Source organism: Megalops cyprinoides, chromosome 14 (assembly GCF_013368585.1).
Source record: "Megalops cyprinoides isolate fMegCyp1 chromosome 14, fMegCyp1.pri, whole genome shotgun sequence".
NCBI classification, from domain to species: domain Eukaryota; kingdom Metazoa; phylum Chordata; class Actinopteri; order Elopiformes; family Megalopidae; genus Megalops; species Megalops cyprinoides.
The window spans coordinates 30,970,761-30,985,456 of record NC_050596.1 but is presented as its reverse complement, the minus strand read 5'-3'; the positions used below and the strand labels follow the sequence as shown (position 1 = coordinate 30,985,456).

At 42.1% G+C, this 14,696-nt stretch overlaps 1 protein-coding gene across 1 annotated transcript in view; it reads right to left on the bottom strand.

The window, feature by feature from the left end:
* Window positions 1-14,696, bottom strand: part of ttn.2 (titin, tandem duplicate 2) — a 171,503-nt gene that overhangs the window by 11,358 nt on the left and 145,449 nt on the right. The window contains 33 exon segments of the mRNA XM_036544926.1: window positions 2-586; window positions 679-981; window positions 1,104-1,406; window positions 1,495-1,794; window positions 1,883-2,170; window positions 2,270-2,863; window positions 2,971-3,252; window positions 3,445-3,744; window positions 3,842-4,147; window positions 4,231-4,530; window positions 4,632-4,857; window positions 4,859-4,915; window positions 4,917-4,927; window positions 5,032-5,083; window positions 5,085-5,130; window positions 5,132-5,336; window positions 5,427-5,729; window positions 5,838-6,009; window positions 6,012-6,122; window positions 6,124-7,907; window positions 8,007-8,306; window positions 8,404-8,685; window positions 8,775-9,068; window positions 9,172-10,938; window positions 11,033-11,338; window positions 11,433-11,735; window positions 11,824-12,123; window positions 12,286-12,573; window positions 12,687-12,983; window positions 13,090-13,392; window positions 13,652-14,153; window positions 14,155-14,243; window positions 14,350-14,646. Coding sequence (XP_036400819.1) covers window positions 2-586; window positions 679-981; window positions 1,104-1,406; window positions 1,495-1,794; window positions 1,883-2,170; window positions 2,270-2,863; window positions 2,971-3,252; window positions 3,445-3,744; window positions 3,842-4,147; window positions 4,231-4,530; window positions 4,632-4,857; window positions 4,859-4,915; window positions 4,917-4,927; window positions 5,032-5,083; window positions 5,085-5,130; window positions 5,132-5,336; window positions 5,427-5,729; window positions 5,838-6,009; window positions 6,012-6,122; window positions 6,124-7,907; window positions 8,007-8,306; window positions 8,404-8,685; window positions 8,775-9,068; window positions 9,172-10,938; window positions 11,033-11,338; window positions 11,433-11,735; window positions 11,824-12,123; window positions 12,286-12,573; window positions 12,687-12,983; window positions 13,090-13,392; window positions 13,652-14,153; window positions 14,155-14,243; window positions 14,350-14,646 — 11,856 coding nt within the window.

Here is a 14,696-nt window from a genome sequence, read left to right as displayed (position 1 = left end):
CTTAGAGGCGTCTTTGGAATGACGGATTCATCTGATTTTAGAGATCTGCTGATGCCAAACTGGTTCTCAGCTGTAACCTTGAAGTGGTACTCAACATTCTCCTTTAATCCCTTGACCACCAGTGAAGTGTCTACAACCCTTGCATCAACGGTGTACCAGGCTGCCTTAGGAACTTCACGTCTCTCAACAATGTATCCAAGAATGTCGGAACCACCATCATCCGCAGGTGCTCTCCAACTTACTCTTACAGAGCGAGCTTGGATATCATCAAATTCAAGAGGACCTTCAGGTGCATCTGGGCGTCCAATAACTTTTACTTTTATGTACACTGCCTTCTTGCCACACTTATTCTCCAGGACAAGGTCATAGGTACCAGTGTCATCTCTGTGAGCTTCCTTGATCACAAGTTCTGTGAGATCTTCACTAGTTGCAATCATGGCTCTGTGAGAAATATCACGGCCTTCTTTCGTCCACTTGCAGGTGGGGAACGGTTTGCCCTTGATGGGCACAGAAAGTCTAATGACCCCACCCTGTCTGACAACCAAGCCTTCCTGGTATTTTGCGTCCAATTCATAGTCAGGATATTCTGGAAAAAAACAATACAAATATAGTTGCGATACACAGAAAGCAAATTGGAACATATATCAATGGAAGAGGATATTGTGCAAAAATCCTTACCAAGCATTTCTGTAACTTTCACTGTTCCTGGTATCTCAGCAGGTTCACCAGCGCCACCAGCATTGCATGCCATCACACGGAACCTATATTCAGCTCCTTGAGGCATATGTGTCAGAGTATATTCACAGATCTTTGTTGGTGTTGTGTTGCATTTGGTCCATTCAATCTGATCAACCTTCTGCATCTCAATCAGGTAACCTGTAACGTTAGCACCACCCTCTTCCTCGGGAGGGTTCCAGGCCAGAGACACAGATGTCCTTGTAGTGTCTGTAACTCTTGGCTTTTGCGGTGGACCAGGGGGATCTGTTTAGATACGTAAATGAAAATGTGCTTTTACAGCAATCCTCTATCTTCAACACACAAATCAGTATGCTTTTATGTCACTATGAATTCTTTATTATTTTCACCATAAGAAATGTACATACCAATGCGATCCATTGCCACTGCTGGTTTAGAGGGTTGGCTGGGTTTGCTATTGCCTCTTGAGTTGATTGCTGTCACTCTGTACTCATATTCAAGGCCTTCAATCAGACCTGTTGATCTGTATCTTGTCATTGTCACAGGATTCTTATTGATGCGCACCCATCTGTCAGATCTGACCTCCTTGCGCTCAATGATGTATCCAGACACATGGGAGCCACCATCTACCTCTGGTGGAGTCCAGGTGAGTGTCATTCCATCATGAGACATGTCAAACACCTCAGGTCTACCTGGAGCCCCAGGTACAGCTGCAAAGAAGTAAAGAATGCACATTATTACCGCCTCTTTTTCCACGCCAAAATGCCATTATGCCACAGGTATTGGAAAATAACTTACTCTTGGCGCTCTTGCACTCAACAACTTCAGATTGCAGGAATAATCCGATGCCAAAACGATTAGTTGCAGCGACGCGGAACACATATTCACTTCCCTCAGTCAATCTGGTGAACTTGAATGTGGGTCTGGTAACAGATTCTGACACAGGAAGCCATCCTGTACGGTGAGCGTCACGTTGTTCAACAACATAGCCACTGATATTGGCACCTCCATCCTTCTCTGGTGGATTCCAGCTGACGGTGACTGATGTGGCATCAACCTCATCAATTCTTAATGGCCCAACAGGCACTCCAGGTTTGTCTAGTTAAGAGAAATTTTAGCCAGTTATTTACTTATATTTTAAATACACATTTTCTTTACTTATTTTCAATGAATGAAAGATTCTCACCAAGAATGATGACTTTGATGATTTCTGTTGCACTTCCTGTGACATTCTTCACCTCAAGGGTGTAGTCGCCTGTGTCATCAATTGTAGTTTCGCGCACAGTTAGTTTAGTGTATTTTCCAGTCGTCTCTACCTTGACACGGTCAAGTTCCTTCATCTTAACACCAGCAAAGTACCATGAGCAAACTGGAGCAGGTCTGCCAGTGATTGGAATGTGCAGCTCAATTGGTTTGCCAGCTGGTACTGTGACAATCTTTTGTGGTATACCAGCCAGATCAATCTTTGGCATAACTGTGAAATAGAATAAAATACAATGTACAGGTTAATTACACTTACATTTGTGATTTGAAAAAAATAGAGATTTTAATGCAAAATCATTTAAATACACACCTCTTTGTTCTTGAATAGTTACAGCTGTCACAAGCTCTCTGGCTTCACTGACTCCCCTGCTGTTTTGAGCCTTAACTCTGAAGAGATATTGCTCATTCTCATTCAGAGAAACAATGGTGTGTTCAAACGCTGTTGTTTTCAAAGTGGCGACTGTCATCCACCTGTCTGTTCCCACTTTGCAAGCTTCAATGATGTAGCCAGAAAGCCTGCTTCCACCGTCGTGAAGTGGTTTCTCCCATTTCAAGGTTACCGTGGACTTAGTTGTATCTACAACCTCCAAATTCTGAGGAATCATAGGAACATCACAAGCCAGCAGTGCATCACTCATTTCACAAGGCTCACCAACACCATAAATGTTTTCTGGTAAGACCCTGAAGAAGTACAGAATGCCTTCCTCCAGTCCAGTGATTCTGAATAATGTCTTGCTGCATTTAGCGGTCACGGTTTTGTATGATTTCATGGCGGCTTCACGTTTCTCAATGATGTAGTTGTTTACAGGTGCTCCTCCATCAACACTGGGGACATCCCATGTAATCACAGCAGAATCCTTAGAATAATCCTTGACTTTAATTGCACCAGGGGGCCCGGGAGTATCTAAAATAATGAAAATGTTTTTAGAATAACATTGGCTTAATACAGAGAACAGTAGACAGAACACTAGGGCACACAAACATTTAAATAAATACTTCACTGGGCCCTACCATAAATCTTGACAAGAATGGTGGCTGACTTCTTGCCAGATGGATTCTCAGCTTCAACAGTGTATTTGCCAGCATCATAGCGGTGGACTTTGTCAATGGTCAGCATAGTGTAACTGTCAGTTGTCTCAATGTATCCACGGCTCTGGAGATCAACACCAGCTTTTAACCAGGTGATTACTGGGGTAGGTCTCCCATTCACAGTCACAAAGAGGCGAAGGGTACCACCAGCTCTCAAGCAGACAGTTTTCTTCAAATCATCAGCAAGCTCAAGATCAGGAATTTCTGAATGGAATAATCAAAAAAACTTTTTTAAAAAAACACTGATCAAATTCTCTCAACAAAACATTTTACTGTATTGCAAGGCTATATGTATAAATGTAACATTAGCATCATTCCACAAAATTAGCCTTTTAAGTTAAAGTTTTAAATTAAATTGACTATGATATGAAAGAATACATCAGGTTTACAACTCACCGATTCTTTCCAGAGGTTCTGTCTCTGCGCATGGATCACTGAATTCACCTGTGCCATTGGCATTAACTGCAGCTACTCTGAAGCTATATTTCTTGTTGCTAAGACCACCTACAACATACTCTGTGCACTTCAAAGTCTTTTGATGCGCTCTGTACCACTGCTCTGTTCCTTCCTCTAGCATCTCAAGAATATATCCAGTGACATCAGCTCCACCATCATACATTGGTCTTGTCCATGCTAGGCTAATGCTGTGCTTGGTAGTATCTGTCACTCGTGGAACAGAGGGAGGAGCAGGAGTGTCTGGAATAGAGAAAGAGAAGTTGATAGTAGTTCCACTCGAAATAATGGATATAGTGTTTAAAATAATTGAATGACTTTCACATGATCAGTAACTCACATGTTGGGTCTCTACAGAAGGCATATTCAGATGCTTCACTTGGCTGGCTGTTTCCAGCTGCATTCACAGCTGTGACACGGAACTGGTAATCACTGCCTTCCAGAAGACCAGTGATCTTAAGTCTTGTATCGTATATGGTGTAGTCTTTATTTACTCTGGTCCATCTGACACTCTTCTTTTCACGTTTGTCCACGAGGTAATTTTTGATTTCGCTGCCACCATCACTCTCAGGCTTCAGCCATTCAATAATGGCATGTTCTTTGCCTACAGCTGTGATTTCTGGTGCCCCAGGAGGTGATGGGATGGCTGAAAAGAGACAGGAAATATAATGAAATAGGTCCCTTTTCACCACCTTAAAAATTTGTCCAAACAATAGACATCATACTTACTGTATGCATTCCTGGCAATAACAGGCTCAGACTCTAGCGGTACACCAGGCCCATATTTGTTCACACCTCTGACACGGAAGATGTATTCATTGTTCTTTATCAGCCTGGTAATAACACAAGAGAGAGTCTTGCACTCAGTTTCTGCTACCACCCAGTTGAGTCTGCTGGTTTCACGTCTCTCAACAATGTAGTGAGTGACGGGGTCTCCACCATCCTCCAGTGGTATTTTCCAGGATACAGTGCATTTTTCCTCTGTCACTCTACTGATTTTGATTGTGTCAGCACAAGGTCCAGGTGTATCTGGAAGACAAAGGTGACATTAAATAAAATGTCCATCATTTTTAGGTGTTTTTGAGGCCTGCTTTGTTTCACTGTAGTGTTGCTGTTTGCTATACACTTACCAAGGACCTTAACGTTGACAGCAACTGTTTTGACTCCACTGGCATTCTTCACAGTCAGGGACGTACTTCCCGGTATTCATTTCTGTCACAGGACCTTGATAATGGCCATAGCACGTGTGCTGGTGTACTGCAGTGAGTACTTCTCACCAGGCTCAAGTACTTTATCACCTTAGCCAGAAGACCGTTGGTTTCAGGTTTGCCACCCACTAGCAGCATCAAGAAGCAAGGTCTGACCCAGCTCTGATTGTAATAGTTTCCCCAAGAAGTGTAGTGCTCAGCTCTGCCATTTGGAGGACCTGTGAGGTAGAAAAATCCAAATTAAAACCTTGCAAATTAAAACCTTTTGTTCAAAAAGACAGTATGTCAGAAATACTGAGAACATATTTAATTATAATCTTACTGTATTCATCCTTGCATGTGACTGGTCCAGTTGATTCAGAAGGCGTACTGTTGTACTCCAGCTCCAGTTCTAGCAATAACACGGAACTCATATACTTCTCTTCGTCAGTGAGGTTATAGTGAAATAATTCTCTGTGACAGTTGTGTAGTTGCATTTCAGCCAGCGACCTTCACCATCATCACTGAATGGCTTGCGCTCAACTATGTATCCCACGATCTTACTGCCACCATCACTGAGTGGTATGGACCACGCAATTGATACTGTAGATCTGGTCACATCAGTTACCTCTGGTTTACCAGGAGGATCTAAAGAGAGAATGAATAGGTACATCAGTTAGATCAGCTGAAAGGAACATTTTATAAATAATAGTTTTTTAATAGAAATGTAGTACTCACCAACTGGATTTTGAGCCACCATTGGTCTTGAAGCTTCACTTGCTTTGCTGAGGCCAGCAATATTCATTGCATAAACTCTGAACTGGTACTCAAGACCAGCCATGAGGTTGGATACTTTGTAGTGGCACTCAATGCATGGGATCTTATTCTCCCTCACCCAAAGGATGGTGTTGCGTTCTTTCTTCTCAATCCAGTACCCAGTAATCTGACTGCCACCATCATGATATGGGGCTTCCCAGCGTATACCCATGGTATTTGCGGTAACTGAGACTATATCTGGTCGTGTTGGTGGGCTTGGTGGAACTGTAGTTAAAACAGAGACATGGACATAAATATCGAGTACACACATTTCACTCTTAGCTGATCAGGAGAAAAAAACAGGCAGTCATTTAAAAAGTTTTTTCAACTCACCAAATGGATGCTCTGCAACGATGGCTTGAGATTCAATAGACTTGCTCACACCAAATTTGTTTTCAGCACAGACACGGAAAGTATATTCCATGTATTTGGTCAGATGTGTTACTTTGATTGTTGTACGTTTCACGCTGGAGTTGACAACCTGCCAGGTAGTTGAGCCAGACTCCCACGCTTCTCCACAATGTAATTAGTGACATCAGTTCCACCATCATCTTCAGGTTCTGCCATGTCAACACACAGGACCTCAGATGTGACTGCTGAAATTTCAACAGGACCAGTTTGGTGGACCAGGTCTGCCAACAACATTGACTGTGACAGTGAATGTCTTGGCTCCTGCGATGTTTTCAAGAGTGAGGTAATATTTACCACTATCCCCCCTTATGCAGTCTCTGACTGACAAAGTGGTCCTCTCTTTAGTCGTCTTTATTGCGACCCTGTCTGTTTCCTTTAATTTCATCTCTTCAAGTTTCCAGGTTACCTTAGGAGCTGGTCTGCCACTGATAGGAATATCAATGGTGAAAGCACTGCCCGTCTTGCATATAATGAGTTGGTTGGTGATACCACTGAGATCTGCAGTTGGCTCAATGCGGGGCTCTTTAATGATGACAGAAGCAAAGGCATCTCTTGGGTAGCTAAGGCCAGCATCGTTCATAGCCTTGACACGGAATTCATATTCTGTGTTCTCCACTAAGCCCTCAATAACCATCCTCAGGGATTTAGTCTGACCACCAAGGACCCAGTGATCTGAACCCTTTGCTTTAGTTTCAACTATGTATCCAGTGATGCGACTTCCACCATCATGCTCAGGCTTTAACCAGGCTAGGGTGGCAGTAGAATTTGTGGTATCAATGACATCCAGTCTCTTTGGTGGAGCAGGTTCTTCAGTGGCAATGACTGGATCTGTCATTTCATAGGGTTCTCCTTGACCATACTGGTTTTCTGCAATGACTCTGAACAAGTATGGTACACCTATTGCTAGATTACTCACTCTCAGGATTTGACGAATGCATTTCATGCTAACTTCCTGCCAACTTAGACGACTAGCTTCACGCTTCTCAACAATGTAATGAGTAATACGGGCTCCTCCATCATTGGTTGGGGCATCCCACATGAGTGTCAGAGCTCCTCTTGTAACATCTTTGAAGGTAATTGGTCCTGGTGGTCCAGGTGTATCTAGCACCTTAACAGTAAATGTGATAGATTTACGGCCACTGTTGTTCTCAAGAGATAATGTGTACTTTCCTGCATCATATCTGGCACAGTTCTCAATGGTTAGGGTACTGAATGTTTCTGTAGTATTAATATCCACCATTACACCCAGTTCTCCATCTACTTTACTCCAGGTAGCAAGAGGAGCCGGTTTTCCCCGGAAGGAAATATGAAGACAGACAGTGCCTCCATTCTTCACAATGTGTGTTTGTTTAAAGCTTGCATCAATGTCGATTTCTGGTGATGTAAGTCTGTCCACAGCTTGAACTGGATTCGGAATCTCTGAGGACTCTCCTTGACCAGCGCCATTTACTGCAGACACTCTAAATTTGTATTCTTCACCAGGTTCTAAGCCAGTTGCTGTATACTTGGTATTGACGCATGTTTCAACATTGACTCTCTGCCATTCTTCCAGTCTTGCCTTGCACATCTCAATGACATAACCAATTATCTCCAAACCACCATCAAACACAGGTTTTGTCCATTCCAGACTGACTGATGTCTTTGTGGAATCTGTTACCTTCACAACAGTAGGAGCACTGGGCGGACTTGTTGGCTCTCTGCATTTGAAAAGTCTTGATGTGCCACTTGCTGGTCCTATTCCAGCACCATTTTCAGCCATTACACGGAATTCATATTCATAACCCTCAGTGAGGTGTATTACTCTGTGTCTTAGCTCAGTGATGGGTCTCTTTGAAGACACCTTTACCCAGTGCAAGCTCTTCTTCTCCCGTCTTTCCAGAATGTAATGTTTGATTTCGTTTCCTCCGTCAGATCTCGGTCTTGTCCAACAAACTGTAATGCTGTCTCCAGTGATATGGGTAGCATCTGGTGTACCAGGTGCATCTGGCACAGCTGTAGAAAAAACAAATTGATATGTTTAAAAGTCTGTCCATGGGTAGTTGTTCACTAATAAATGTAAGATATATGAATGTGACATTCAAAGGGACTTACTAAATTGCATCTCTGCAACAATGGGTTCAGAGTCCAGTGGTTTGCCAACACCAAACTTGTTCACGGCAGAAACACGGAACTGATACTCATTACCCTTGATCAGTTTAGTGGCATTGAAAGAGCAAGCTTCACATTTGTCTGTGAGAAGTGCCCAAGAAATTCTGGAGGTTTCTCGCTTTTCAATCACATAATGGGTGATGGCAGCACAGCCGTCATTTTCAGGGGGATTCCACCAAACAGTTGCTTTCTCAGCAGAGATATTCGTGAAACGAATTGGTCCTTCAGGTGGGCCAGGTGTATCTAAATTGGAAGAAGAAATTATTAATTTTCAAATTACAATCACAGCTCTTCATATTGTACTACAAACAAGCAATATAGATATAATGTAAATGTGTACCGTGAACCCTGACAAGAACATCCTCCTTCTTAGTTCCAGAGCTATTCTTGGCCTCCACTGTGTATATACCACGGTCATTACGGTCAGAATCTCTGATGAAGAGGGAGCTTGATCCAATTGCTGTTGTGATATCAATCATCATCTTCTGGTCAATTTCCTTTCCATCTTTATACCATGTGACTTGAGGCACAGGTCGTCCAGTGATGATGGAATTAATGCTGATATTTTCTCCAGCTTTCACTGTGACGCTCTGCTCTCCACTAAACTCAATATTTGGAGACACTAAGAAAGGAAAGAGAAATAATTAATCTGTTTCTGTTATGTTAAAGGCAAAATGAAGATAGACATACACACAAGAAGTACATACTTACCGCTTTCGTCTCTTGTCATGATATAGCCAGAGGACTGTGATGGTGGACTAACTGTGCCGACAGCATTTCTAGCAATCACCCTGAATTCAAAGCGATCACCAGGGGAAAGTCCTGTTACTGTGAAATTGCATTCACTAATATCAATGAAGTTGCATCTCAGCCAACGGCCTCTTCCTTGGCGCCTTTCTACACTATAAGCCACAATTCTGCTGCCTCCGTCACGCTTGGGTGGTTCCCATTTGAGTGTAACAGATTCTCTTGTTACATCAATGCAATCAGGTGTACCAGGTGGATCTGAAATGGGGGAAAAACTGTCACTAGAGCTGCCATACAGTATTATTGAAGACATGTAAGACTTATTTAGTATTAAATGTATTTAAACATGAATAGGACTTACCAACTGGAGAGATAGCCAGGACATGTTTGCTTGCTTCACTGGCACAGCTTAAGCCAGCATTATTCTGTGCATACACTCTGAATTGATATTCCAGTCCTTCAATGAGACCAATGATTCTATAATCTCTTCCAGAAATGACTGAAGTATTTACTTTTGTCCATAGTAGGCTGTTTCTGTCTTTCTTCTCAACATGGAAGCCAGTGATTGGTGAGCCACCATCAAAAGCAGGTGCTTCCCACTGAATGGTCATACCATCACTAGTAACATTGAATGCAACAGGCTTTCCTGGTGGACCTGGTGGTTTGTACTGGTGTTGAGCAACAACATCTTGCGAAGTCAGGGGCTCGCTAACTCCATATTTGTTTTCTGCACGTACTCTAAACTGGTATTCTGTTCCTTTAACAAGGTTAGGTATCTTAAATGTTGTCCTCACCACACTTGAGCAAACCATCTTCCATGCTGCATGAGAAGTTTCACGTTTCTCCACACTATAGCAAGTGATTTCTCCACCTCCATCATCAGTTGGCTCATTCCAAGATATTATTATACTCTGCGCCTTGATTTCATCAAATCGAATCGGTCCAACTGGCTTGGAAGGTGGTCCAAGGGTTATGAGTTGTATATCAAATGAATTTTTGCTTACTTTGTTATCAAGAGTCAGAGTGTACTTCCCAGCATTATCTTTTCTTACATTCCTGATAGTAAGAGCAACTTTGTTTTCTGTTAACCTAAAGCGCACTTGTTCACTCTCCTTCAATGGTTCATTGTCTTTCAGCCATTGTGGTATTGGTGTTGGTTTTCCTTTGAATGGTAGCTCAATATTAGCATTTTGTCCAATGCGAACACTGAGTTCACCTCCTGGGTAATCTGCAAGATTTGCCTCAGGTGGAATAATTAGGTCCTGCACTGTGATAGGTCCGACTTGTGAGAAGTCACTCCGCCCTTTTTCATTCTTAGAAAACACTCTGAAATCCATGACTGCAAGTTCTTTTAGGTCTGTGGCTTCATATTGGCAACGTCTGCAGGTACCAGCAATTGTCCATTCCTTTTCGTCTCTAGCTTTCTTCTCAATGACATATTCTGAGATATGACTGCCACCATCATAATCAGGCTTAGTCCACTGCAGTGTTACTGATGTTTTACTGGTGTCCTTTATGGCAAGATCTTTGACTGGCCCAGGTGTTTCAGTAGCTCCTATAGGCTCTGTTGTCTCACATGGATCACCAATACCATTTTCATTTTCAGCTGAAACACGGAAGAAGTAGCGTATCTCCTCAGAGAGACCCTCAATTTTATATGCTGTGCTGGCACACTCGGTTGTCACAGAGGTGTACGCTTTCTTGGTAGCATCCCTTTTTTCAATGATGTAATTGGTGATTGGTGAACCTCCATCAATAAGAGGAGCTTCCCAGCTCAGAGTAGCTTTGCCACGAGTGACATTTTTCACCAGTATTTTCTGGCAAGCAGATGGCGTATCAAGTACTTTAACAGATACAGTAATCGTCTTTGGCTCTCCCACACCATTTTCTATCTCAAGAAGATATTTTCCAGAATCATCACGAGTGACCTTTGGAATCACAAGTACTGTTGAAGATTCTGTATTGTTAATGCTGTATTTTGGATCACCGCCAATATTTTTGTCACCCTTTCTCCAGGTGACATTTGGTGGAGGTCTTCCCTTCAGTGGAATCATAATCTCCACATCCCTTCCTGCTTTCACTGTATATTGGGTTGTCATGGAGACATCTAGATCAACATCGGCCTCCTCTGTAGAAATAAAAGAGATAAATGTTCACAAGGTTAAAAATTAGGCATCCCATAAAAATGCTGTGATATTGTAGGTTAAAATTGAAATACTAACCTAGTATATCTTTAGCTTGTACAGGCTGAGCCATCTCAATAGGTCGTCCACGTCCAGCAGAGTTAACAGCAGATACACGGAAGAAGTAGTAGACTCCAGGTTTTAGATAATTAACAACATACTCCGTGGTTCTCACTTCACCCGTGGAGCTAATCACAACCCATTCCTTTTCATCAGCCACCATCTGTTCAACAACGTAGCTGGTGATCTCACTACCTCCATCATACACAGGCTTCACCCATCCAAGGGTGATAGATGTTTTGGTGGAATCAACCACTTTGAGTTTAGTTGGTTCACTTGGTGGATCTAGAATGAGAAAATAATATTAAGTTCTGGTATTAACTAGACAATAATATTGTTGCACTGGCACAATAAATGTTCCAAAAATAACAGTGCTTACCAACTGGATCGGCTGCTTTGTAGAAGTCAGAAACTGCTGAGTAAGGGCCTGCTCCAGCTTTGTTGACAGCACAAACACGATATTGATATTCATTTCCTTCTGTGAGGTTGCTAACTTTCTGTCTGATGTCACGAATGGGTTCTTTGATGACCTTGAACCAACTGAGACTCTTCTTTTCCCGTTTTTCAAGATAATATCCATCAATATCACTGCCACCATCAGCCAGTGGTCTCTGCCAGGCCACTGTCATTGTTGACCTGGTGATCATAGTGACTACAGGCTTTGTGGGTTGGTCGGGAGGAACTGTGAAAGGAAGCAAACAGAACTGTTAAAACTGTCTTTCTTTAATAGCCATATTGCTGCTTAAGTTATTATTAGCTTTTTTCCTTACCAAATGCATTCCTTGCAATAACTGGCTCAGATTCCAAAGGTTCACCAATTCCATATTTGTTGACACCCCTGACTCGGAAGATGTACTCGTTGCCTTTGATCAGCCTCTGGACAGACACAATGCATTCTTCAAGTTTTTCGGATATGATGGACCATAGAACTCTGCTTGTCTCGCGTTTTTCCACAATGTAGTGGGTGACCATTGCACCACCCTCATCTGTTGGCGGGTCCCACATTATTGTAATCTTGTCTGCTGTGACTGTCTTGAATTGAATAGCTCCAGCTGGAGGTCCCGGTTTGTCTGATAAGACCAAAAAAAACAATATCAGTTAATATCAGATATTGTAAAACAATATCAATTTTACATATAACTGATCTTTGCACCATTTTTGTATGTGTATTATAAGTTAAATAATTATCTGTCACTGTTGGAAAAGTTTTGATCCATTCTATAAACACACACCTAGAATCAGTACTCTGATAGAAGCAGATGCTGAGCCCAAAGAATTCTTGACTTTGATGTCGTATGTCCCCGAATTCAAACGTGAAGCATCCCTGATGAGAAGTGCTGTGGAATCTGTGGTGCTTTCAATTGAGAGCTGACCACTGGACTCCAGTTCTTTTCCATCTTTGTACCACTCAATTGTTGGCATAGGCTTTGCAATAATTCCAACTTTCAGCTGAACAGCAACTCCTGCCTTGAATTTCACAACATCCAAATACTCTTGAGGTAGTTCTATCTCAGGAGCACCTGTAAAATAACATAGATAATACAAATATTATGGTACAGATAATATAACAATTATAACAAAAACGTACAAATTATGTTATACTGAATCTACCCAAAGAGGAAATGCAACTGACCGTATGTATCTACACATGTGGCTGGTCCAGCGACAAGAGATGGATTGCTGATAGAGCCAACTGCATTCTTTGCAAAGACTCTGAATTCATAGGACTCATCCTGGGTCAAGCCTGTCACAGTGTAACTTGTTTCTGCAATATTGGTAAGGTTAGCCTTGTTCCATCTGCCTTTTGCCCCATCTTTCTTTTCAACAATGTATCCAGTGATTGGACTACCACCATCATAGGATGGCCTTTCCCAAGTGAGGCTGATGGAATTCTTTGTGATGTCAGAGATGCGCACATTGACTGGGGATTCTGCAAAAGGGAATTGATTAAAAGTTTGAGAAAGAATACAGTGCAGTCAAGCATATAATGTGTTTTTGCTATATTAAAGTCATTTTATGGAAAAAAGATAACTTACCACATGAATCAATTGCAAGCACTGCATCAGATGTTTGGCTGATTGGGCCAATGCCAGCGGCATTTTCTGCTGCTACCTTGAACTCATAGATCAGGCCAGGTAAGATGTTTGTCACCTTAAAGTGTGTTGCACGGATCACAGTTTTGTTAACCTTCTGCCATAGGATGCTGTTTCTATCTTTCATCTGCAAGTGATATCCAAAAATATGACTTCCTCCATCAGAGGCTGGCTCCTTCCAGGTTACAGTGATGCTCTCTCTTGTAACAGACGTTACACATGGTGCTGATGGAGCTCCAGGGATTGCTAGAATAAAGGAAAAAATAATATTAAGGCTAATGCATGTCTAATTTGAAGCCATCATTTCTGTCAACCTGTTTCTTGAGCCATTTATCAGAGTAGTCTGTAACAGTCACCAGCTAATTCCCTTTCTCCTCTTTGTAGCTCAGCATTGTAAATGTAAGACCTGGGTCTACACTATTCCACCTTCCATGATTACAGTGTTTTTATATTTCTGATGTACAACACAACCATATAGAAACAGACTGAAACAGTCAATACTTACTGTATGGTAACTGGACTCTGACAGGTGGAGAGTCAATGTGATCACTAATGCCAAAGCGATTCTCTGCCTTAATTCTGAACTGATACTCTTCCCCTGTTGTTAGCTTCATGATCTTTATTGTGCTTCTTGCAACGGCAGATGACACCTCAGTCCAGTTGGCAGTAGTTGTTTCACGTTTCAATACAATGTAATTTGTAATTGGGCTGCCGCCATCATACAATGGTGGAAGCCATTTCAGACTCACACTGTCTTCAGTGACATCACTCATTTCAACAGGACCAACAGGAGGACTTGGTCTGTCTAGTACCACAATGTTCACAAATGATTTGGTCGTTCCACATGTATTGGAAGCAGTAATGTCATATCTTCCGGCATCATGAGCAATACTCTCACGAAGGGTAATGATGAGACCATCTGGAGTTACTTCAGAGTTGAATCTCATTGTAGATTTCACAGGAACAATTGTCTTTTGGAAAGAGCAACCTTTGGGCAGAGGTTTGCCAACTGAGAGGGATCTCAAACTTCAGGTTTGATCCGGCTCTGACAAAGACAGTGTTGTGAGGGAAGCTCTTCATGTCAATCTCGGGGGATTCTGTAAATTGAAAAGGAAACGATTAATATCTGGTGGATACTGCCAACACAACAGGAACAACGACCATAATAACAGTAATACACATTGATCGTAAACATTAACTTACCAAGTTGGTCTTTAACAGTCACAGGAAGAACCATTTCTTTGGGATCACTGAGACCAGCATGGTTTTCAGCACGGACCCTGAAGAAGTATTCACCATTTTCCCTCAGCCCACTAACAACAAAATGGGTGGTTTTGACTGTGCCACACGTCACCCACTTCTGTTGACCCTTTTCAAGAGCCTCAATCAGGTAGCTTTTCACTCTACTACCGCCATCATGCTCTGGTTTACTCCATGCCAGTGAGACACTGTCCTTTGTGATATCAGTTACTCCAAGCTTTGCAGGGGGACTTGGTTTTTCTGAAATTTAAAAAGTAGAGTAAATGAAAAAGAGTAAATAAAAATTCAGA